This window comes from Schistocerca gregaria, chromosome 4 (assembly GCF_023897955.1).
Source record: "Schistocerca gregaria isolate iqSchGreg1 chromosome 4, iqSchGreg1.2, whole genome shotgun sequence".
Lineage (NCBI taxonomy): Eukaryota > Metazoa > Arthropoda > Insecta > Orthoptera > Acrididae > Schistocerca > Schistocerca gregaria.
This window is the reverse complement of record NC_064923.1, coordinates 448,963,018-448,986,240: the sequence shown is the minus strand read 5'-3', so window position 1 is coordinate 448,986,240 and position 23,223 is coordinate 448,963,018. Positions and strand designations below refer to the sequence as shown.

Genomic DNA, 23,223 nt, shown 5'->3' with positions numbered 1-23,223 from the left:
ATGAGGAATGCTAGAAATCACTTCTGTTTTACTCAGTGGCTTCCTTTCAGTCACTACAGACTGTGTCCTCTCTGACAGGAAACCACAAATCCAGTCACGTAATTGAGAAGATACTCCATAAACACACTATTTGATTACAAGCTACTCGTGAGATACGGTGTCAAAAGCCTTCTGGAAATTTAAAAATAAGGAATCAATTTTAAATCCCTTGTCAATAGCACTCATCACTTCCTGTGAGTAAAGAGCTAGTTGTAATTCACAAGAATGATGTTTTCTAAATCCGTGTTCACTGTATGTCAATAGACCATTCATTTCATGATAATTCACAATGTTCAAAAACAGTATATGTTCCAAAATGCTGTTGCATATTGATGTTAGTGACATGGGCCTGTAATTTAGTGGATTCCTCATATAGCCTTTCTTTTTTTATAAAAAAAAGTCTTGAAATGTGTTAATTAGCATATATTTGATGAATTTTTTTATTTATGTGATGTAGGTATTTGATTTGAAGCAAAAATAAAACAAAAAAAGACCATAGGGAGATCTGAACCAGAATCTATTGAGTACCTGTTTATGATTCTTCAGTGCTACTGAGTGAACCATGCAGCCTGTCATGAAAATCACCTTAATTTTAGTTCCTCGGAAAACGTCAAAGTTGATTTTTGTTGAGAATTTTTGAGAAGTGCATCAGACTGCTTTGTGAGATCGAGTTTTGAACTTCACATACTAAAAAGAAAAAAAAAAATTACAAAAATCTGATTCCATGTGGATATCATTGCTGAAGATTCAGACTGGATTTAAATTTCAATTTTTCCATAGAGCTTCAGGTCTTCCATGTACATTAAGCAGGTTATTTATTATTATGTGCATTTATTTCCACCAAAGTATTAAACAGTGCTGTACAGGAGAATAATATTTACACTGTACTTTGTTTTTACAGAAATCGCCTTATGTAATACTTGCAGGAAATGCATGCATTGCTGCTCTGAGCTTAAGAAGTCCACTGCATAGCAGAGCACTGTGTGATGCTGGTGCAGCAGAAGCAGTTGTATATGGCATGAAGGCACATTTGGATAGAGTTGATTTGCAGGTAAGAAAAGTTTTTATGCAATTAGAAAACAAAAGCACTACAGAAAAGTTGATTCTGTATTCAAACCAAAAGGTTTTGGGCCCAGAAAAGCACCCATTTATGTCATCATTTAAAGTGTTACTGGAACATTTGTGTTTTATGTATCTCAAAGGCTAAACACATGGAAAAAGACCAAGTGTCAAGGTTTATTTCTCATATTTATTTTAGTTAGTTGATAGATTACAAATTTTGAAATAATGATGGTAAAAAGTATAATTAGCATTGAAAAAAGTGTGTGGTTGATTCTTGAGCAATTTTACATGTAAATGTCTTTTGTGTGGAAAGTTTGAAGTATTTTGGCATGCAGACAGATATGTTGCATTCAGGCCGATACCAGTTTCTTTGCTGAATGAGATTTTCACTCTGCAGTGGAGTGTGCGCTGATATGAAACTTCCTGGCAGATTAAAACTGTGTGCCGGACCCGGACTCGAACTCGGGACCTTTGCCTTTCATGGGCAAGTGCTCTACCAACTGAGCTACCCAAGCACGACTCACGCCCTGTCCTCACAGCTTTACTTCTGCCAGTATCTCGTCTCCTACCTTCCAAACTTTACAGAAGCTCTCCTGCGAACCTTGCAGAACTAGCACTCCTGCAAGAAAGGATATTGCGGAGACATGGCTTAGCCACAGCCTGGGGGATGTTTCCAGAATGAGATTTTCATTCCGCAGAGGAGTGTGCACTGATATGAAACTTCCTGGCAGATTAAAACTGTGTGCCGTAAGTTTCATATCAGTGCACACTCCGCTGCAGAATGAAAATCTCATTCTGGAAACATCCCCCAGGCTGTGGCTAAGCCATGTCTCCGCAATATCCTTTCTTGCAGGAGTGCTAGTTCTGCAAGGTTCGCAGGAGAGTTTGAGTCTCGGTCTGGCACACAGTTTTAATCTGCCTGGAAGTTTCAGTTTCTTTCCTGCTTGTTTTACCAGTGAATTGTGTCTTCTCCAAACAAATATTGAAAACCCATGTTGGATGCTGCCTCATCATGAGCTTCATATGTAAATTGTAATTACAGCAGCAGTGTCTGTAGCAACAATGTTTATCACAAAAAATTGTAGCAGGCTGCAGCCTCCCTGAATATGAATTTTCTTCAATCTGTTTCCATTGAGATATTTCTCCCTCTGACCCAGAATCATTGAAGTCTTCCTCTTCAGCTTCCAAAATTTCTTGCTCGCTCTACAGACATGACATATCTGTAGCAGAAATACAGCAAAATGCAAAACCTAATGAATTCATGCACAAAACTCACGATAACCTAAGCACTTATTGGCTTAGTCAGTTATGACAACAGCTCTTTTAAAAGTAATTCTGGAAATCGACAACTACAGGCAGCACCTGTGGAGGTACAGACAGCAAGATGTCTGTACATTGTTCTCATATGAAATGAGTCCAGTTTTTGAGTGATAGGTGGCTCTTCTGTTGAAAAAATTTCACCCAAACTGTACTGTGGTACGATATTTTGAACACAGTGTTGTGGCTCGAATTATGTTCGGGCTTCATCACCAAAGTGTTAATAACTGTTGGAGGACAGTGAAGTGGATTCCAAAAACCGGTATAACACTGCAATTTGAACCATAAACTCTCATGTAATCAAAATAAACCTTAGAAAAGTGGGCAGTACAGTTATGGTCACATTATTAGACTACATATTTTTTATTTAGTTCAATTTATATTAATAGCTGTAGCAAATTTTTGGAAGGAACAATGTGAAGAACTGGAATGGGGATTATCAGTTATTAGGCAGTGATGAGCAATTCTGGGAATGTCAGTTTTAAAGTGCAGAGCACTATGCATATCAGAACATAACACTCACCTCATGGCAGTTGTTGTGAAACTGAAGCTCAGGTGGATCAGTGCCATGAAGAAAAAATAAAGAAGAGGAAAATTTGGGTTCAAGCACATGAACTGTATAACCAGGTTTACTAAAGAAACTACAAAGCATTTACATAACTATTATAGTATGGAATCTCCATATTCAATCCGAAGAAGAATAGAGGCTTTAGGGTATCGTTCAAGAATAGGACAACATAGTCAAGAGAAGAATACCAGACCAGAGTCAAGAGAAGAATACCAGACAAGAAAGAAAGAGGGAAAAGAGTGATAGCAGAGGGGAGAAGTTGGGTGGAAGAGGACTAGAATGATGGAGGAGGATGGTGAAGGTTCAGGAAAGATCTATTATTGTTAAAAGTAAGAAGCAGAGTGATATGATGGACTATATTTGAATGGTGAATAAAAGTGGCCAAAATGTAAAAAATTAGGAGGCACTTAAGAGCATGTGGAGGGGGTATTTCGAAGAACTCTTGATCCCAAATGGAGACATGGACAAAGAGGAAGGTGAGGAACTGCAAATGGAAAACTACTTAACATGGGATGAAGTAGAAGATGCATTGAGAAAGATGAAAAGAGGAAGGGTACCATGTTTGCATGAGCTGATTGCATAAATCATGAGAACAGGAGGAGGGGTGGGGATAAAATGACTCCATTGAGTAATGAAAATTGTGTATGCTGTGTTGTCCAAACAAGATACAGCCAGCACAAAAGCACTATAGTTGCAAATATGCGAGCTGGTGCCAGTGTCATAGAGACTTGCCACTTTCGCGAGTTCCACCAGTGCCGTTGGCAGCACTGAAGATGAAGATATTGACTTTGCCTCAGCCAATAGCCAGCCTAGTACAATCTGCCAATGACCGGACAACAATGGATAAATGCCTACTTATAGGATAGAAGAGCAGTCGTCATCCACTTGGTTTTAGATCATTGTCCAGGGCTGACATAGGCAGGGAATGTCGTTTAGTGAACTTTTAGAAGTCAACAGATTGCTGTTGTAAATTGCATTTGCCATGTACTGTGAAGTTTACCTACGATTATTTACACTAAACCATTGAGGGCCATTTTTGTTTTATATTACATGCAGAGTTGCAGACTTCATTACTCAGCAAGTCACAAAGATAAGCGAAACTTTTTAAATCATTTGTGTGGCTTTGTTACTAATTTGTTGGAGTATTGTGGAACCTTAGTTCTCCTATCCTGTTACCTGACTCTGTGATATAGCTGTGTAACAGGGACAGGGAGAATTTACCTTAGCGGTGTACTGCACCAGAAGCTCTTTCACGAACTCACAAACTCGGGCTACTGCAACAAAAGAGGCAATTTGGCCTTCACAGCAGTAGCAATAAGCTCTTCAAAAAAATGTTGAGAGTAGAATCCCAGAAGACTGGAAGAAAGGAATGATTGCTCAATCTTCAAGATTGGCACAGTTGTGCAAAGGCATAAGAGAATGTTCTGGAAACACGAATTTAGGCAAAAATAGAAGGAAGGATAAGAGAACAACAACATGGGTACGGAGTAGGAAGGTCCACAGTGGATCTAATTTTCACTGACGGCAGCTACAGGAATGCCACTATGAATATGTAATAGATCTACTGATGTTTTTCGTGAACAGTGAGGAAGCATATGGTAGTGTATGTAGAAACAACACATGGAAGTCCCTGGAGAACAGAGGAGTAGAAAAGCAGACTATAGGAAGGATAAGAGAAATTTACTATGGGGGTGTGAGCTGTGTGAAAGTGGAAGGAGTGAGCTCATATTGGCTGGACCAGAAGAATCGCTCGAGACAGTGAAGTGTGCTTTCACCATTGCTCTTCATTGTTGTGATAGATGACATGATGATCAATGTGGCACAAGTAATTGGGTGAAGGGAAAACAGTTTCGGCAGACAATTTGGTTATTTGAGGGAACAAGAAGAAGGAAGTGGAGGAGCAGTTGGACATAAGACATGACAATGAATAGTGCATGGATGTGAGATGAAATTTGGCATAAGTAAGTGTGAAATGACCGCAACTAGAATAACAAATGATGCAGAACAATTGAGGAAGGCAGAGTGTTTCAAGTATCTGGGAAGCAAGATACGAGAAACTGGGAAGAAATGACAGAAATAAATGAATGGGGGAAACGAGTACAAGCATTCATCAAAAGCATGCCCCAAGCCTGATATGGTGCAAGGATGTCTCTCAAACCAGCAAAAAGGCTGTCTATCAGCCGCACTATGTTCCAACCCTAATATATGCCTTAGATACGTGGGTAATGAAAAGAAGAGAGATAAAACCAAAATACAACATAGTGAATTGAAATTCTTGAGAAATAATATTGAAGTGGCAAAGATGTACAGGTTTAGCAATGAGAGAATCAAGGAATAAATGAAAGAGGAACAGTTGCAGGATAGGATAGAGGAATAAAGGCTTAGATGGCGTGGACATATTAAGTGAATGGATGTATTAAGTGAAGTAGGATACCTAGAAAGATACACAAGATGAAAGGGAAGGGAAAAAGATCAGGAGAAAGACCAAGGTACAGGTGGCTGGAAGGAGTGAAGGACTGTGTGCAAAATAAAGAAGCAGCCTTGATCAAGGTGGAGATGGAAAGATGGTGGGAAGACAGATGATGATAGAGAGGCTTGTATTCTAGACAGACATGGGCAGTGACTGGAAACTATACAAGACAATGCTGATTTCATATTTAAGTGATGACAAGCCTACAAATCAAAGAAATATGCTGGTTTAGAAAAACAGATATAATGTGTAACAATTTTGTCTGTTGCCACTCAAAAATTGATGGGCACAAAGTGGGTTGTTGAGCTATGTCAAAAGGAGAAGGATGTCATGCTAACTTCTGCAAGACCCCCACACATGAGTACCCATTGTCACTATGGAGGTTGATTTCATATTGACATCTTTATGAACTTCTGTCAATTCCACTTCAGGAATTCCACTTCAATTCTCATACTCAGGGATTTCAGTTTTAACAGTTTGAGATCTGAATACAAAAACTGTAGTAATACTTTCCCTGATCTGCAGGATATATACACAGAGAAACAAATTACCACACCAGAAATAAAAAGAGCTTCTTCATCTGCCATGTACTAAACAGAAGAAGCTGCTTACCAAAGACAAGTTTACATAAAAATTATTTTATTATTGAAGGTTGTGGACACTTAAAGTTCCTTTTGACATAATGACAGCAATGATTGAGACTGTTGGCATACCTGCAGCGAAGCTTTTAAATATCCTCTTCATAAAATTTTGGTGCCAATGAACTGCAATAAGTCTTGATACTATCTTGAAGTGCCTTATTAATCTTTAAGTGCTGCCCTCCTAGCCACTTCTTCAGTTCAGGGAAAAGATGGAAGCCACTCAGCAAAAGAAGAACTATAATCTTATGTTAAAGGTTTAGCACAATAAATTAAGTATTTTAGCTAGAAACTGTGTGTGTGTGTGTGTCTTGAGACGGTGGTAACTCAACATTTGCAAATACTCAGACTGTATTAATCCAGTATTTGAGAATGAGCACTTAATGACTTGCCACAAACTTTACACATAATTTCAAATCTTTACAAAATGTTCACTCACTCACATCCCCCACAATAGAATGAAAGGAAGAAAGTTTAAGTACATTTTCATAGTTCACGCAGTAAAATTGCAGCATCAGGCAGGACGTTTTAATTTATTACTATTTACTACTAACTGTATATTTCCAACACATTTTACCCACAGTACCTCCAAAATTATATCATTTTATGGTGCATAGTTTGGGAGATAGCACATTTTATGCTCAAGAGTTCAATACTTTAAAAGAATTGGGCGTGGGGGTAGGGGGGGAGGGGGTGTCTACTGGTATGAGCTAAATTGAAACTTTTGAGGGGAAAAGTTCCTTCTGTGATCTGCTGTCCAGTCTACATGTCATTGCACCCACTAAATATGCTTTGTTATGTGAAAGTATCTGCGACACCATTGACTGGTTGTCTTGCAAATATATCGCCTACATGACGCCATCTGCCCATGATATCATAGATCAAGTGGCTGCAGGAAGACGTAAGTGCAGGCTTGCAGTCCTGTTCGTGCAGATACCATAACAGTGCTCATCAGTGTGCATGGTAGTCCTGGGCTAAACCTAAACTTTATTGAAGCCTTTCCAATTTCCTAATGACCCATACTGCATAAATGATACTTTGAACTTGTTTGACCATATTGGCTGTTCCAGCTGTTTTCTCTCACCCTCACATCATCAGTCCCCCCTGCAGGTCTGGGGGTAGAATAGGCTCGAGGTATTCCTGCCTATCATAAGAAGCGACTAAAAGGAGTCTTACATGTTTCGGCCTTTATGTGATGGTCCCCTGTAGAGTTTGACCTCCATTTTTCAATATTTTCCCGAAGAGCGAACCAGTTGGGGAAGGGTGCTTTACATGATGCATAGTATCCATCATGTACTGAGATCTCTCGCATCCTTCATCAACATGGATCTGCACTTCTGCTCATTCTCCAGCTGTTGGGCGGGGTCACCTTCCTGGGTCTGTTTTCCTCCATCCTCTGTGCAGTATCATTTTCTGCACTGTCGACGATAATGTAGCTTGTTTGTGCCTGATATCCAGCATGGTAGATGTAGATGTAGATGTAGATGAGGTGGCCAGTCTGTTGTGGTGGGGCACCATGTACCCTGTTGATTGTAGCCCCCTGACCACACAGGGATTGCTCTGCTGATGCCCGCGCCATTAACTCCCCACATATGCGAAGGAGTAGATGTCCGTTACCCTGGGGCATTGGGACTCGGCAATGGCCGTCCTGCCAGGTGGCCTTTGCTGTGGCTGGGTGGCACTCGTTGGGAGGGCCCCTGGTCAGAGTAGGTGGCATCAGGGTGGATAACACGCCATGAAGTGTAGTACGTCATCTCTTGCTGGTGGTCAAACACAGGAGTCTCTAAGCAATCAAGGTCTAACTTCAATGCTAAGAAAAACGATCCCAAATCGTTCCCCCCCCTCTTCCCCTGGACACACCCTGGGAGTAATGCCAGGCTAAGGATGGCAGTGAAGCTTATTGACCCTGGTACCTCATGTGATACAGAATCTTTCTTGTCAATGAAACCTCACTTTTTTGTGGAGCATTTAGAGGACAAGTTTGAGGAGGTGGAGGGCTTGTCCAAAATGCGGTCAGGGTCGGTCTTGATAAAAACAGCATCCTCTACCCAGTTATGGGCACTACTTGCCTGTGAGAAGATGGGGGATGTTTCTGTTTCCATCATATCCCATAAGAGCTTAAATATGATCCATGATATCATATTTCACAGGGACCTTCTTTTTCAGTCTTACAATGAGATGCACACCAATTTAGAGCGGCGAGCTGTCCATTTCGTCAGGCGTGTCCACCAGGGTCTGAGGGATAATCAAATTGCCACCAGTGCCTTCATCTTGGCCTTTGAGGGTGACACATTACCTGAGAAGGTCAAGGTGATGGTCTACCACTGTGATGTGAAGCCATATGTCCCTCCCCTGATGCGGTGCTTTAAGTGCTGGAAGTTGAGCCATGTCTCCCCACTGTACTTCCAGTGTCACCTGTCGAGATTGTGGACATCGTTCACATCCCACTACTCCCTGTGCCCTGCCTCCCATCTGTGTCAACTGTGGAGAGCATGCTTTGTCTTGTTCGCCAGACTGCAGGATTCTCCAGAAAGAAAGAAAAATAATGGAATACAAGACCCTGCACTGACTGACTTACACTAGGCTAAGAAAAAATATGAGAGGCTACATTCTGCGCATATGATGTCAACCTACGCCACCACTATGACAACGGTTTTACCATCTTCCGTTCTGTGAAGTACAGTTGGCTCTCAGAGCCATCAGACTCCACCTGCCCCCTTGATGGTGGATGGCACTTCCCTCCCTGGTGCTCCTGCACAACCTACTTCAGGAGCAACACACACCCCAACAATTGGGGATGTCAGCTCCCACTTCTCAGCCAGAGAATTCTTCGGCTCCTCTCGCCAGGAAGGGGTCCCTTGGGTCACTCCCTTCCCAGGTTCCTACCAGTGGCAAAGCTGACACCCGCCAGTGGCTGAAGCAACCACAGGTAGCTGGTCATAGGGCTTCACAGTCCTCCTCAGTCCTTGAGACTGAATCAGTGAAGCCCTCCCAGATGGACAAACCTAAGGAGCAGTGAGGGAAACCTACAAAGAAAAAGACCCCCAAGAACCAAGGCACTGTGGTGGCACCCACACCACCACTCTCTACAAGTTTTGTGTCTGAGGATGAGGTGGAGGTTATGGCATCTGCTGAGGACCTAGATCTTGCTGGGCCCTCAGACACAATGGATGTCGATTGCACAGGTATTCATCTGGTGGCAGCAGGTGACCCTGAGGCATAAACTGCCTCAGTGAGTGTTTCATGCCTTTCCAGTCTCACAATCACGTAATCCTCCAATGGAATTGCGGCAGTTTTTTCGACCACTTGGCTGAGCTATGGCAGCTGCTTTACACCTGCTTTCTGCATTGCCCTCCAGGAAACCTGGTTCTCGGCAATGTGGACCCCTGCCCTCTGCAGCTATAAGGGATATTACAGGAACTGTAGCAGCCATAATAGTGTGTCAGGTAGAGTTTGCGTCTATGTCCTGAACTCAGTATGTAATGAACGAGTGCCCTTCAAACCCCTCTTGAAGCTGTGGCTGTCAGGATAAGGACAACACAGGAAATAACTGTGTGCAATGTATATATTCCTCCAGATGGTGCAGTACCACTGAACATATTGGCTGCACTGACTGATCAAATCCCCAAACCTTTCCTACTTTTGGGAGATTTTAACATGCATAACCCCTTGTGGGGTGGTGTCATGCTTACACGCTCGAGGTAGTGAGGTCAAAAATGTACTGTCACAATTCAACTTCTGCCTCTTAAATACCGGTGCCCCCCACACATTTCAATGTGCTACGTGGCACATGTTTGGCCATTGATCTCTTGGTTTGCAGTCCTGGCCTTCTCCCATCTATCCACTGGAGAGCATGTAATGACCTGTGCGGTAATGACCACTTCCCCATCTTCCTGTCACTACCCCAGTGTCATGCCCACGGACACCCATCCAGATGGGCTTTAAACAAGGCAGACGGGGGAAGCCTTCACCTCTCCTGTCACCCGTGAATCTCCCCCACATGGTGCCATCGATGTTGTCATTGAGCAGGTCACTACAACGATCATTTCTGCAGCTGCAAACGCTATCCCTTGTTCTTTAGGGTGCCCCCAGCAGAAGACAGTCCCTTGGTGGTCACCAGAAGTAATTGAGTCAATTAAAGAGCATTGGTGAGCTCTACAATGACATAAGCGCAACCCTTCCCTAGAGCACCTAATAGCCTTTAAGTGGTTCTGTGCCCGTGTTTGCCAGCTTATAAAACGATGGAAACAGGAGTGTTGGGAGAGATATGTGTCGATCATTGGGTGCCATACGTCACCTTCCCAAGCCAGGATGAAGATCAGACGTCTTTTTGGGTACCAGACCCCAACAGATGCTCCTGGTGTTAATATCAGTGGTGTGTTATATACCGATGCAAACACTACACTCGAGCCTCTGCATCAGAGAACTCCCCCCCCCCCCCCCCCCCCCCCCCTCCAGCCCTTCGCACCCTCAAACGGCAGATGGAAAGGAAACTCCTCCAGTTCACTACACGCCACAGTGAACCCTATACCACCCCATTTACAGAGTGGGAGCTCCTCAGGGCCCTTGAACATTGCCCTGACACAGCTCCTGGGCTGGATCGGATCCACAGTCAGATGATTAAACATCTCTTGTCTGACTGCAAGCAACATCTCCTCGTCATCTTCAACTGGATATGGTGCGATAGTGTCTTTCCATCACAGTGGCAGGAGAGTGCCATCATTCTGCTGCTCAAACCTGGTCAAAACCTACTTGATGTGGATTGCTACTGGCCCATTGGCCTCACCAACATTCTTTGTAAGCTGATGGAATGTATGGTATGTCAGCGGTTGGGTTGGGTCCTGGAGTCACATGGCCTACTGGCTCCATTTCAGGGCGGCTTCTGCCAGGGTTGCGCTACCTCTGATAATCTTGTGCCCCTTGAGTCTGCCATGCAAACAGCATTTTCAGATGCCAACCTCCGGTTGCCTTCTACTTTGACTTACGTAAAGCATATGACATGACCTGGTAACATCGTATCCTTGCCACATTATATGAGTGGGGTCTCCGGGGCCTGCTTGTGATTTTTATCCAAAACTTCCTGACACTATGTACTTTCTGTGTCCAAGTCAGTGCCTTCCATAGTTCCCCCTCTGTATTCAGGAGAATGGCATTTATCAGGGCTCCATATTGAGTGTGTCTCAATTTTTAGTGGCTATTAATAGTCTAGCAGCAGCTCACCTTCTCTGTATGCGGACGACTTCTGCATTTGATACTGCTCCTCCAGTACTGGCGTTACTGAGCGGCACCTACAGGGAGCCATTCACAAGGAGCAGTCATGGGCTCTAGCCCACAGCTTCCAGTTTTCAGCTGTGAAGTCGCGTGTCATGCATTTCTGTTGGCATTTCACCGCTCATCAAGAACCAGAACTTTACCTTAATGATGATCCACTCACTGTAGTGGAGACATATCGATTCTTAGGACTGGTTTTCAGTGCCTGATTGACTTGGCTATCCCACCTTTGTCAGCTGAAGTGGAAGTGCTGGCAGCACCTCAATGCCCTCTGCTGCCTGAACAACACCAACCGGGGTGCAGATCACTCTACGCTGCTGCAGCTCTACAGAGCCCTTGTTCAATCCTGCCTTGAGTATGGGAGTGTGGTTTACCGTTCGGCGGTGCCCTCAGCGTTGCTTTTACTCGACCCAGTACACCACTGTGGCATTTGCTAGTGACGGGAGTTTTTAGAACGAGTCCGGTGACCAGTGTCTTAGTGGAGGCCGGAGTCCCTCCATTGAAGGTTAGGCGTGCGCAACTGCTCCCCAGTTGTGTTTCACATGTTTGTAGTTCTCCTGTGCATCTGAATTACCATCTCTTTTTCCCAATCACGACGGTTCATCTCCCGCATCGGCGGACCAGGTCAGGGCTTACGATTGTGGTTCGCATCCTGTCCCTTCTGTCTGAACTGGAGTCCTTCTTGTTACCACCTCTCCTCAAGGCCCATTCACATACACCTCCATGGTGTACACCTAGGCTGCAGATTCTTCTGGGCCTTTCGCATGGACCTAAGGACTCCATTCACCCCGCATCTCTTCTCTATCACTTCCTCTCGATTATCGACATGTACCAGGACCAGGAAGTGGTTTACACTGATGGCTCGTTGGCTGATGGTCATGTAGGTCTGTGTATGTTCATGGAGAACATACTGAACAACACTCCATGCCAGATGGCTTCAGAGTTTACACTGCAGAGCTGGCAGCCATATTTCTCTTGAGCACATCCACATCCATTCATGCCCTGGTGAGTCTTTTCTTCTGTGTACTGACTCCTTGAGCAGCCTACAAGCTATCGACCAGTGCTACCATCGCCATCCTCGCGTTCAGTGGTGTTTGAGTGGACTCCAGGACACTTTGGAATCCCAGGCAAAGAACTTGGCGACAAGCTGGTCAAACAGGCTATGTGGAAACTGCTTCTGGAGATGGGCATCTCCAAAACTGACCTGCATTCTGTCTTACGCCGTAGGGTTTTTTGGCTTTGGGAGATGGAATGGCATAACAGTATGTACAACAAACTGCTTGTCAGTAAGGAGACTATGAATGTGTGGAAGTCTTCCATGCAGTCCTCTCGCAGGGAATCAGTGGTCCTCTGCCAGCTCTGCATTGGCCATATGTGGCTAACACAGGTTACCTCTTCCATCACGAGGACCCACCTCAGTGTCGCTGTGGCTCACAAATAATGACGGTCGTCTACTTCTTGCTGGGCTGCCCACTTTTAGCCGTTTTGCGGCAGACTTTTAACTTTCCTTGTGCCTTACCTTTGGTGTTGGGCAACAATGCCTTAACAGTGGCTTTAATTTCACATTTTTATTCATAAGGGTGGGTTTTATCATTCGATCTATACTTTAACGTATGTCTTTTGTGCCTCTGTGTCCTCCACCCTGTGCTTTTAGGGTGGAGGTTTTAATGTGTTGCAGAGTGGCTGGCTTTTCCTTTTTATTCTTATGGTCAGCCATTCTGCTCTCTTGTTTTGATCTCTTCTACATGTTTCATGTGTCTCTCTGTGGTTTTCTTGTCTGAATTTGCCCATTTTAGTGTTTGTTACCCTTATGTCATTCTTGCGGTTTTCTCCTTTCTTCCAGCTGTGTTTTACATGCCTCGATTATTTGACTCCCACCCCTGTGGAATTATTTTAATCATAACGAGGGACCGATGACCTCGCAGTCAATCCCTCCCTCTTTTAAACCAACAAACATCAGTTGCTGGCATATTCTGAAATGTACAGTTTACTTGCTGTGTGCCAATGAAACAAGTGTACTGCATGATTGAATATGACGAAATCATTCAAGCAGTACTGTGTACATTATTGCTTTATGTTATCCTAAGCAATTGCTATTTTTGTAATGCTTCCCTGATTTAAGGAAACAGTTGTATACCTCAATAAGTGAATTGCAAAAGAGATTGTGTTAATTTTTTTTCAGTTTAACATTGAAGACAACGCGTGATTTGTGCATTGTTGACATGTGCTTTGTTTAGTGTGGAAGGAAGTCCTCAGTGTAAGAGAAATCATTCAGATCCTGCTGAGTGTCAGATATTTAGTTGGAAAAGCCACCATGCCCAAGAGCTATCCTATTTTCAAACTTTTTTGCAGGTATGACCCAAGTAGACACTAGTGTGACAATTTTTTGTTGCTGTTGGAGAGAAGTAGCATTTGAGTCAGTATTGTTCTTAACCATTTTGTACATATTGCATTAAGTTTAGTAGGTGCTGCTTGCTTACTGGTACAGAGCTTATCAGTTGATAAAATCAGTATTATATGTGACTCTTGCTATTTGCCAGCAGTAACAAATAACCAACATGTGATGGTACCATGCAGTTTCCTTGAGAAAATATTGTGGGATACACAAAATGTGATATGGCAGGAGACTTGAGTTAGTGTTATACATAATGATCTTACTGAGGCAGGCAGGTTTGTATATACTTGTGGAATGATGAGTAACTACAGTTTTTGTATGTGGAGGATACCAAGCCCAACACATCCCTGTGTTTCCTTGTAAGACCTGTGATTTTCTGTTGGGGCTCTCTCTTGCAGTCAAAAATCCACAATAGCAAGGCACATACCATCAGGAGAAATCTGAGAAGCACCTGGGAATAGTGGCCATCACAAGAGGCTATTTACCCAAACCCTTGGACAATGTTATAATGATGGTGATAATGATGATAATGTCCACCTTTACTGAACTCGAAATAAGAGTCAGGTAGATTGCTTGCTGTATCTGTTGTTGGGTAGTAATTTATATCAGTCATTATCTGTATAATTTTTCTGGAGGTAAAACATCTTAAAAAAAAAAAAAAAATTCAATCTCCATGTCTGTACTTAGGACACATATTGTTACTTCTATTGTCCTCACTTTGATTGTAATTGCAGTATTTTATAGTAACAGTTCACTTGTTCATGGCGTTCTTTGTGCATGTAGTGTGTGTCATTTCTCATTCACATATTTTCTCTGGTTTCAGGTGAAAGGTTGTTGGGCAATTCGGAACATTGTGGCAAGAGAACGATCGCTGGCTCCTTTATTTCTTGAGATGGGTATCGAAGAGCATCTTAATTCCATCATCAAAAAGCATGATAAAAGATGTGACTATGATGTAAAAGCTGCCCTGCGTGATTTGGGTTGTGAAGTTAAACTCATAGAACAGTGGACAGGAAAGGGAGGTGCTTTAAATTAATAATTTGCATGCAGACTTCCAAGTTGTGCTTTCTCATCGTAAATAACAACATCTATTTACATGAACATTTTGTAATTAACTCATTATATTAATGAATATTAATATAAAATCATTTGATTTTTGTGCTTGGTAAAGCCAATAGCTCCATGGCGAGTTGTCATATTGATATATATTTGCTAACAACCGGTGCAGTCCCTTTGTCTGCTGGTACCTATTTCTGGAAGCATCACATTTGACTCTGCACTGATGACTAAAAATTTTGTTTTTTAGCTATCTAGTTTTGTTAATTAATTTTAATATAATACTGTTAACTGTGATTGACATTGTTAACAATAAATGAAAAGCAACTTTATAATGTTTACTTTTTTGTTCACAATTTCAGAAATTGTTTTTCTTTTTTGGTGAGGAGTCAGGCAGATTGTGTTCAAAACATATAAAATTGTATGCTCCCTCATAACTAGCTGGATGGGCTAGTTAACACCTCCGGGGAGGGGAATAGCATGCCACATGCGCTGCACTGTTCAAATGAACCTTCAAATTGATGCTTGGTTTAACCTTCCTACAGTTGTCATTGACTGATATTTATGCACTTCTTTCTAAGAGTGATTCAGATTTTGATAATCAATAAATACTTAAAAATGTGAGCTTTAGAAGGAAAGGTAAATTTTACACTATTGGGCAACTAAAACATTTACAGTATGAGGAGTAGAAGAGGAACAGTATGTGACAGCTATCAAAATAACAAAGTTGATGTAGTCAAAGAGATAAATATGAGGACTGTGAAGCAGGTTCTGAGGGAGAGAACAAGTAAGGAAAGAAACAAGGTAGGCAGGAAGTAATTCAGAAGTAATAGGACTAAGATGCAGTATACAACATCTAGAATAGTACTAGCTTTTGGTCGCTCAGAGATCAAAGATATGAGTGAACTGGTAAACATGTAGCTGACTACATATGTATATGAAGTATAAGTTAAATTAGAATTGAAAAGAATGTGAAGAAGATAGGTTTGGGGTGCAGTGGTGGAGGGGGCAGGGGAGGCAGTGTTTACAAAGGAATGTTCTGCTTACACAAGGTTGGATCACCAACTAATAATTCTTCCACATTAGTTTAGCAAGACACTGTTAGTATGGTTTAAACCATGCAATAAAAATGTAGTGTAACTGTGCTGCAACTGGATTATGATGGCATGTTCTTCATAACCATGATGATAAATGAATGAATGTTTCCAGAACATAGCAGTTAATAATTGATTTGCTACTGCATGAAATATGGAGCTGAAGGGCATGCTGGCTTGTTTCGAGGAATTAAATGTTATTCCAAAAATAGAGAGATAAAATTAAAATACTAAGTTATTAGAAAATGAAGCAGGTACTAGTGAGAATAGAGACAGATAATGCCATTTCCAAATGAAAAAAGATGAAAAAATACCTTGTTTAAGGAAGTGGAGAAAGGCACAAATTAAGTCCAAATTGATGGTGACAGCTTGTATTTGTTGAAGAGACTAGGAAATATGAAGCATTGCTGTTTGTGGAGGGGGTTCATATGAACTGAATTCGCTTCACCTACAGAAATCCATACTGCCTTGCTCAGCAACAGGATATTTAATGTTGTCAGTGTTAACATTGTGTCTGTGGACATTCGTCCTAACTAACAATAGTATTACTAGCATAAAATGCTATGCAACATTTACATCTCACATTTGAACAATGTCACAGGTCACCTTTCCGTTGAGTCTAGTGTGTGGAGTAGGAGTTCTTTATTTTAGGACACAATTTTTTTGTTTCTTATGTTGAAAAACCTTTCTTGTAAAAAGTGAAAATTCTGCTGTGGTGACTCATCATAATCAGCGGGTGGTTAAGTCCTAACGTTGTATATCACTACAAAGTTTGCCTTGAGAATTGCATGTGAGAGCTCTGTTTGACAACAAGTTGCTTTTTTTGGGTGTAGGGACTTGCATCATCAGTGTAGTTCCCAGAAATGGAAAGCTTATCAGGGGACAGGAATAATACAATAGACTATGTGTAAAATAATTTAAAACACTACAAGATTGATTCTCATTAGCACACATACTGTAAAGTAATGGGAACAGATGATTAGTGAAAGATGTTATTGGGCTGCTGAGGGAAATGACTGATCATTTGTGCCACTGGCTATTAACACAGCAATATGTTTTGACTCAAACATGAATGTGAACACATAGTAAAATGTTATTTAATGACAAAATAATATATAATGTAGAGCATAAAAGCAAAGCTGTCTGGGATGCTATAAAAATGGAAACGGGAAGAGGCAAACAAATGCAGAATGACATACTGCTAAGGGAGGGGGATAAAGTAATAAATGACCCACAGCACTTAAAAACTATGTAAACAAGCATTTTTCAAGTATTGCAGAGAAGTTACAACAAAAATTCCCTGAAACAAATACAACACCTGTAAATAATGTTGCACTAAACACAATGATGTTACTTCCAACTACAGAGAATGAAGTCAGTAAAACAATTCAAAAACTAAAATGTAAAAAGTCAGTAGGCTTTCACATCAGGGACATTTCCAGAGCAGTTAAAACAAGTAGGAGTTGTACCTTTGCTTAAGAAAGGTAATGCAGAAGACATAGAAAATTACTGGCCCATTTCCCTGCTGTCAGCATTCTCAAAAATAATAGAAGCAATTATGAAAGACAGATTAACGAATTACCTGAATAAATACAATCTTTTAAGCAAATCACATTATGGTAACCGAAGTGGCAAAAATACGGAGTCAGCCATAGTAGAATTCACAAAAGTGTGTCACAGGCATATTTTTGGATCTTTCCAAGGCGTTTGATACAGTTAACCACAAGATTTTATTAAATAAATTAGAAGCATTAGGAGTAAGAGGGATAGCTAATGACTGGTTTCGATCATACCTAACAGATAGGATAGAGATAACACATACTTCAGAAAGATCTAAACATTTAGTAAAACACTTAACAGTATCAAAATACATTAATGTAGGGGTTCTGCAAGGTAGCATATTAGGACCAATACTGTTCCTGGTATACATCAATGACTTTCCCAGTAGTGTTATTCACGGTGAAAAAATTCTCTTTCCTGATGACAGCAATAGTATAGTCACTAAGAAAACTAGAACTCCTTGCCGAGAAAGAAAATGAAACTCTCAAGGAAGTTTATGATTGGTCAATAAGTAATGAAGTGACATTGAACATAAAGAAAACTAATGCCATGAATTCCAATTTGAAGAGGAAAAATGGCAATGTTAAATTAAATGTAGATGACACCTCTATAGACTGTGTAACAAATGCAAAATTTCTAGGAATGAATATTGATTCTCAATTGAGCAATTGAGATGATGTGAACACACAAAGGTATTTGCAAACAGAAGGTCATCAGCATGTTATGCCCTTAGAATTCTATCATCAGTGTGTAACATGTAGTGTCTTTTAGTTACATATTATTCATATGTACACTCAATTCTTAGCTATGAGATTCTTTTTTGGGGAACAAATGCACAAAATATGAAGACAGTTTTCAAACTTAAGAAACTTCAGAAAAGAGCCATAAGAATTATTACCAAAAATACTAGTCAAGCTCATTGTAGAGATCTATTCAGAACATTGGGGATTTTAACTGCTCCATGTGAATTGGTAATTACTGCACAAACAGCTCTGGCCATGACTGTGGAACAAGAGAGAGACTCAACTTACATTTACCAAGAAAAAATAAACATAAAACTCAAAATAGCACTTTCTACCAAGGAATAAAACTGTACAATAAATTACCAAAAGAGATTAAAGAAATTTCAAAAATACACTTATTTAAAAAGGCAGTTAGGAAGTACCTGTTATGCAATACATTTTATACATTGAAGGATTACTTAGCTAAAACAGAGTAGGGGTTTGATAAAAAATGTTTTACAAATAAATAATAATAATAATGATTATTATAAAATATCCAACATTCCACATAACACCTTCCCTTTCGTTTTTTCCTTCATTTTTCCTTTCTAAAAATACTTAACCCCAAATTATGCATAGCACAATACTAACACCTCTTCCTCTTTCTGAGCTCAACATCTTACACATTATGGAGGGATGCTGACTCAGCTTTTCAGGATAACAAATGGGAAGCTGCAGTACAGAAAATGGTCCAGAGATCACCTGTGTGTGTGTGTGTGTGTGTGTGTGTGTGTGTGTGTGTGTGTGTGTGTGTGTGTGTGTGTAGTGAGTGAAGTATTATGAAACAATGTGTGTATAGTGTGTGCAGTGACTGATAGATGCGAGTGAACAATGTGGCATTACATTATTTAATAAGTTATTTGTAAAAAAAGTGTTGTATACCAAGAGTAAATCTAATGATTGTCTCTAACTAGAAGTCTGTAAATATATGTGTATACGAATTAGCTTATTTCAAATTGATATAAATTTGTAAATACTTTCACATGTCCTATATCCTTGTAAAAAGAGATCTACAGATGAATAAAGCTACTACTACTACTACTACTACTACTACTACTACTACTACTGTCTCAGCTTGTGTTTGTATCTTATTGTGGTATGTGAGTGATTACTTCCTGTCTTCAGCTGAAACACTACTATAAGTCAGTGTTGAATATGAACATACCAGATACTAGGTAGCCTTTTGGCAAGTCTTTTCCAAACTAACTGCAGTGTTGACATGGCACTATTACTTAGCAGCACATCATTCACTAATGCAGCTGTCTGGAGATGAGCTTTGTCATCTAAAATCTGGGAAGCATTACCCATGCCACCCGAATACGACAAAACAAAAGGCAGGAGAATGTCATCTATGTCTACATACGTCAAGCTGTCAAAGGACCTTTTCAAATAAATGTAGATTCATTAGACCATCAGTGCTGATCTCTGTGTACACCACTAGTCGGCTACAACAATATCGTGATGTTTTGCGCACAAACATGTCATTCTGAATTTCTCATCCCAAAATGCAACTGTGTTGTCAGGCTCAGTGATAACTCAAGGCTAGTTAGAGAATAAAAATAAACCTTCATTTGTGTGCTTTCCCTCCATGACATCACATCCGTATAATGTGTTGGACGTTAAGGTGTCACACTATTAATGAGAAATACACCATTGGCCTATGTACTCAATGGGGAAAAAACTGACTTCCTAAATCCTGATTTCCTGTGCTAGGAGCACTGTGTTTCTTTGAGTACTTTTTCTGACTAGCAAGTAACAGAAGGTAACAATGCTCATGGGTGTTCTAGTCCTTTAGCATTTTCAACTGTGTCCTATACCTTGAAAGTGATTCCATAATTGTATGTGATGTTGTAATGTTTGCTGGCCGCAGTGGCCGAGCAGTTCTAGGCGCTTCAGTCTGGAACCGCGCGACTGCTACGGTCGCAGGTTCTAATCCTGCCTCGGGCATGGATATGTGTGATGTCCTTAGGTTAGTTAGGTTTAAGTAGTTCTAAGTTCTATGAACTCAGATGTTAAGTCCCATAGTGCTCAGAGCCATTATAACCATTTTTTGTAATATGGTTTATAGTAATAGCATTCTCTGCACATCACACTGTATTTGACCAACTCATATTCTACGAATAGTTAACCATAATACACATTGCAGATTCATAGTAGTGGCTGCACTAGTATTGAAATAAGCATAAACATGTAATGCCTTGACTCATTTCAAGAGCTCATGTCTTGTTTATCAAGTCTAGTTAAGCATCTTTGTGAAGTTATATTGCATGGCTCTCTGTTAGCTGCTCCAGACATATTACTCTACCTGCATTGTATCACAATGTCATGACTGACCCCCTATGTGTTGCCGTTGTTGTATTTGCAGACACTGTGCTTGATAAAGTAAACATATCCCAATATGCTGCCATGAGATCCACTTCTTTGTCTTTAAATTTGAAAACATCTCTCTTCTTTTCTTTGAAGGAATAGCACTAATTGTTAACACTTTATACGAATGGTGACTGACTCCGTAAGGTCATAATTAGATGCAACTAGAAAAATCTTTGCATATTTGCCAGTTTTCTTTTAAAGTCATAACTCCAAATGTACTGAAACATTTCTTTACACTGTTCTACATGTAATAATTGTATTTTATATCATTGTGCAACTTTATCTTCAATATTGTTCCTTCATTAGTTTTATGAGGAATACATGTTTTTTGTCAATGCTGTTTCTTGAATCACTATTTTCTTTTTAGATGGAGGAATTATATTTCATTATGAGATTGACTATGACACACTCTAACTTTGTCACTATTTCAAAAACAAAGATTCCAAGACCTACCAAGCAGGAAAGCGCCGGTAATAGGCACAATAAATAAAACACACACACAGAATTTCGAGCTTTCGCAACCGGCGGATGCTTCGTCAGGAAAGAGGGAAGGAAAAGGAAAGATGAAAGGATGTGGGTTTTAAGGGAGAGGGTAAGGAGTCATTCCAATCCCGGGGGCGGAAATACTTACCTTAGGGGGAAAAAAGGATAGGTATATACTCGCGCTCACGCGCACACACACACACACACACACACACACACACACACACACACACACGCACACACACACACACACACACACACACACACACACACACACCCCCATCCATACATACATAGACACAAGCAGACATATTTAAAGGCAAAGAGTATGGGCAGAGATGTAAGTCGAGGCAGAAGTGTGGAGGCAAAGATGATGTTGAATGACAGGTGAGGAATGGGTGGCGGCAACTTGAAATTAGCGGAGATTGAGGCCTGGTGGATAACGAGAAGAGAGGATATATTGAAGGGCAAGTTACCATCTCCGGAGATCGGATAGGTTGGTGTTGGTGTAGGTGGTGGTGGGAGGGTGCATAGGACAGGTTTTACACCAGGGGCGGTTGCAAGGGTAGGAGCCAGAGGGTAGGGAAGGTGGTTTGGGGATTTCATAGGGATGAACCAAGAGGTTACGAAGGTTAGGTGGACGGCGGAAAGACACTCTTGGTGGAGTGGGGAGGATTTCATGAAGGATGGATCTCATTTCAGGGCAGTAAAATCCTGCCCCAAACCACCTTCCCTACCCTCTGGCTCCTACCCTTGCAACCGCCCCTGGTGTAAAACCTGTCCTATGCACCCTCCCACCACCACCTACTCCAGTCCTGTAACCCGGAAGGTGTACACGATCAAAGGCAGAGCCACGTGTGAAAGCACCCACATGATTTACCAACTGACCTGCCTACACCGTGACGCTTTCTATGTGGGAATGACCAGCAACAAACTGTCCATTCGCATGAATGGACACAGGCTGTCAGTGTTTGTTGGTAATGAGGATCACCCTGTGGCTGAACATGCCTTGGTGCACGGCCAGCACATCTTGGCACAGTGTTACACCGTCCGAGTTATCTGGATACTTCCCACCAACACCAACCTATCCGAACTCCGGAGATGGGAACTTCAATATATCCTCTCTTCTCATTATCAAGTTGCCGCCACCCATACCTCACCTGTCATTCAACATCATCTTTGCCTCCACACTTCCGCCTCTACTTACATCTCTGCCCATACTCTTTGCCTTTAAATATGTCTGCTTGTGTCTATGTATGTATGGATGGGTGTGTGTGTGTGTGTGTGTGTGTGTGTGTGTGTGTGTGTGTGTGTGTGTGTGTGTGCGAGCGCGCGCGCGTATGTACCTATCCTTTTTTCCCCCTAAGGTAAGTCTTTCCGCTCCCGGGATTGGAATGACTCCTTACCCTCTCCCTTAAAACCCACATCCTTTCATCTTTCCTTTTCCTTCCCTCTTTCCTGACGAAGCATCCGCCGGTTGCGAAAGCTCGAAATTCTGTGTGTGTGTTTTATTTATTGTGCCTATCTACCGGCGCTTTCCCGCTTGGTAAGTCTTAGAATCTTTGTTTTTAATATATTTTTCCCATGTGGAAGTTTCTTTCTATTTTGTCCCTATTTCTGTTAATTTGTTTTATTTGACACTCTTAGATAAAATTATCGTCAAAAATTATCTGTCTGTTAGTGAATGCGTGATGTATGATCATGATATTTAATTGAATTGTGCATATTGAAGAATGACTACCAAGAGTTGGTACAATGGTAAGACACAGAACTCTCACACAGGACAACGAAAGCTCAAATCCATGCCTATCAATTCGGATTTAGTTTTCCATGGTTCAATAAATCACTAAATAGAAGTGTTGGATTGTCCCTTCAAAAAGGAGACTGCCAATTTCTTTCCTTTCCCATCCTTCCCCAAGCCAAACTTGTCATCTGTTTTTAATGACTTCACCTTCCACAAGACACTAAACTTGGGTCTTACTTCTTCCTTATAGAGAGAGAGAGAGAGAGAGAGAGAGAGAGAGAGAGAGAGAGAGAGAGAGAGAGAGAGAGTGAGTGTGAGGGGGGGGGGGGGGGGAGTAGGGGGTAGGGTGTGAGGTAAATACTGCGAAGATAACA

At 41.3% G+C, this 23,223-nt stretch overlaps 1 protein-coding gene across 1 annotated transcript in view; it reads left to right on the top strand.

Moving 5' to 3' along the window:
• Positions 1-18,995, top strand: part of LOC126365857 (armadillo repeat-containing protein 6 homolog) — a 104,697-nt gene extending 85,702 nt beyond the window's left edge. The window contains exons 5-6 of the mRNA XM_050008522.1: positions 941-1,090; positions 14,584-18,995. Coding sequence (XP_049864479.1) covers positions 941-1,090; positions 14,584-14,796 — 363 coding nt within the window. The 3' untranslated portion in view covers positions 14,797-18,995. The remainder of the gene's footprint in view (positions 1-940; positions 1,091-14,583) is intronic.
• Positions 18,996-23,223: the final 4,228 nt, after the last annotated feature.